We start from the raw sequence: 3,211 nt of genomic DNA, 5'->3' as shown, positions 1-3,211 counted from the left end.
GGGGGGGGGGGGGTTCAGTAGACAGGGCAGGTTCTGTTGACGGGGTGGGGCGCCCCGCTTGTATAATGGTAAGGGAAACACTGGTTGGAGTATATGTAGAGTTAAGGGTACAAACATGTGCACAAGGTATTTTCAGGAATGGTTCCATACTGGGTTTGGTTACATGTTTTGTACTGATTAAAGACCCATATTATTTATATTAAGCTTAACTAGACGATGAGGAGACGGAAGTCAAATTACTAGACTGAGATATAGATATGCCAACGGAGGGCAACAGAGAGCACTAACCAGAATAAAACTCTGAAGATGAAATGCAAGACCATGATTAGTTGCTACACTTACATGTACACATGACTCACAGAACTCACAAATATGCTGCAGCAACATCACACATACAAGTACTCGAAGCTGGTATCGGGACACCAGCTTAGTTGTTCAGATGTTGTTTCTTCAGTCACTGCAGTTTTTTCCTCAAACTTTAGTAGACCGTAGTGTGCAATGTCAATTAATAATAAAACTGTTATAATAAGAATTTAGCTTTGGCCAACGAAAAACTTTTATCAGTCTATATCTGATGTGTGTTTTCCATCTTAAATGTGTTTAAATTTGGACAAATACCAGTGTGATGGCAGTGAACATGTGTAAGCTCACATTTGACAGCATGGAGCACTCTGTTGTCCAGGGGCTTGCGGCTCGGGTCGTTGGTGGACGATCGGATCCCCGTTCCGCAGCTGTTAGCCAGAGTATTCCTGATGCACCAGAAATGGAAACGAGTTACACCGAACAGAGGAAATCAGCATCCTTCAGAAGCTAGCACAAAAATAATCATTTTCTATATTAAAACGTCTAACTTGGGATGAAACACTTGCAGAAATAGACCCAGAGATAAGAGAGAAAGAAGAACCTGTCAAAGAAGGCAGCCAGCAGCCTTCTCAGCAGCACCTTGTGTCTAGTCCCAGCACTCACATGACAGTTCATGAGCTGCGCTCGTGAAATGTACACAGAAGTACCTGCGAAGGACAGAACAAGGGTTTTAAAAAAAGTCACACATTCTCCTTGATGTGACTCTAAACCCTTGTTGCTCTTAAGATGCATTTGTACACTGTTGCCTCATAGAAACTGCACTTGAATCCTCTTATCCGACATTAACAGATTAATATACCATTTATACTGTATTTTTACAGCAGAACAGAAACTGCCTCTGTGCATACGGATTTCCTCCTTCTTCTTCTTCTTCATTCTTGTATTTTGTTTGATCACAAACATCTACACTCTGCTACAAAGCGAAGAATGGAACCACGCCCGTAGCTAACGCAGAGATTATCACAGGATGTCTTCCGACATAAACCCAGTGAGTCACAGGTGCAACACAATCCTACACTTCAGAGCCAAGCACTCCCATCAGAGCTACCAACTACAACATTCTACTTGATGATTTCTGTTAAGGTAATTAAAATAAAACGGTTTGTTCCAGAACTGATTAAAACTTTCCAAGATCACAATAAATCAGAAACAATTCCTTCAAGTTAAAAGCCTAGCATTTGTAAGTGCTATGTGTTGTCATCATTGTATGTTCCCATACAATGGCAAAATTAGTTCTCCTGGGATACACCCAGGTGGAACAGTGGGCAGCTATGTAAGCACCCAGGGAGCAATTAGGGATTGGGTGTCTTGCTCAGAGACGCCACGACATGTAGGAATTAGGGATGCACGATATTGGATTTTTACATCGCTTTCTCTGCGGTGGAATTAAAATACTACAGTATTCTGCATGGTATTTGTCAATTTGGCGTGCTACTAAATACAGATGACAACAAGGGGCTGAAAATCATGTAACACTTCAACTTGGATGATGTTTAATGTCAAATGTATTCATAACATTTACTCTCTCTAACACAATGACAACACTTAAACAGTGCAAATTTGTAAATTTTCACAAATCTAAACTCAACCTGTTCACAAGCGACAAGTGAAAAGCGCATAAGTAGTGCATTAATAGATATTCTCGACAGTTTCTTAAATTAAAATCAAATTAAAACGGAAGCCTTTTATATTGGTGAGTTTCTTTGATGGAATGTCCGATATTTAACTTTATCGCTAATATCGGTCGATACCATGCCGATAATATCATGCATCCCTAGTGGGAATGGCTGGGGATCAAACCTGGGACTTGCGGGTCCCAAGTCGGCTGCCCTACCTCTACCCCATCTCGGCCATTTGTTAAAGGAATGCCCATCACCTGCTCCCTCATGGCAGGGATTTAGACTCAACTCAATCTATTTTGAGAAAAAGCTGAAGTTGTAGCTATTTTGGTTAAATCTGGAAAACACCATTAAGCCGCACTCAAGATGTGACGCTTACCTGAGCATTATACAGTAAATGACTGTCAGCTACTACCACATAAGATTTTAACCAATTATCTGTAAAACTGATCAAGTTAGAAACAATATTAGGTCAGTAGGCTGTAGCAGCCATCTTGATGTGGATTAACTCTAAAAGTTTATGAACTGTAAATATACAGTTAATGATTATTCTTTTGCAATTTTCAATAAATACACAAACACATGCAAAAAACATTATCTGCTTTCTCCTTTCAGTGGCAAGCAATACATATGAAGATAAAATTGCAATAAAACGTTGATGTTTTTTAATCCTTTCATTCTGTAATAAACCTGGGCAGCGGTGCAGAAGGCCTGAGTTTATCCAGAGGAGTATGTTTAGAAGGCCAACACACAGAGACGTACAATAAACTTAAACTCAAACCATTTTACATTTACAATCACCATTAACCAAACACGTCTTTCCACTGCGGTTGGAAAGTGGAGCACCTGGAGAAAACCCACACAACATGCAAACTCCACAGAAAAAAGCCCCAGTCAAAGATTCAACCAGGCCCTTTGGTGCTATGAGTAAACCATGCAAACCATTGTAATGTACTCTGAACACAATGAAAATTATAAAACAACATACTGACAGAACATCAGAAAGTCTCTTTTTATCTTAAAATTTAGTTTTAACATCATTATTTTAAGAGGCAGCAGCAGCATTTCATGACTCTTCAAACATGCCTGTAGCTCAGTGAAAATGTTTTTGGCTCCACCACTGAATTTAACACATCGCAGGCCTGTTTCTAATATATATTAGATATATATTAGATATATATATATATATATATATATATATATATATATATATATATATATATATATAT

General features: G+C 38.9%; 1 protein-coding gene across 1 annotated transcript in view; it reads right to left on the bottom strand.

Moving 5' to 3' along the window:
• LOC119422217 (nucleus accumbens-associated protein 1) overlaps positions 1-3,211 on the bottom strand; it is a 14,288-nt gene that overhangs the window by 2,964 nt on the left and 8,113 nt on the right. The window contains exons 6-7 of the mRNA XM_037689578.1: positions 905-1,010; positions 652-749 (exon numbers count right to left, since the gene is read on the bottom strand). Of these exons, the coding sequence (XP_037545506.1) occupies positions 652-749; positions 905-1,010 (204 nt within the window). The remainder of the gene's footprint in view (positions 1-651; positions 750-904; positions 1,011-3,211) is intronic.

This window comes from Nematolebias whitei, chromosome 15, assembly GCF_014905685.2.
Source record: "Nematolebias whitei isolate Nwh7 chromosome 15, NemWhi1, whole genome shotgun sequence".
In the NCBI taxonomy this organism is placed as follows: domain Eukaryota; kingdom Metazoa; phylum Chordata; class Actinopteri; order Cyprinodontiformes; family Rivulidae; genus Nematolebias; species Nematolebias whitei.
Note: the sequence above shows the minus strand (reverse complement) of the source record. Positions and strands in the feature narration are given on the sequence as shown.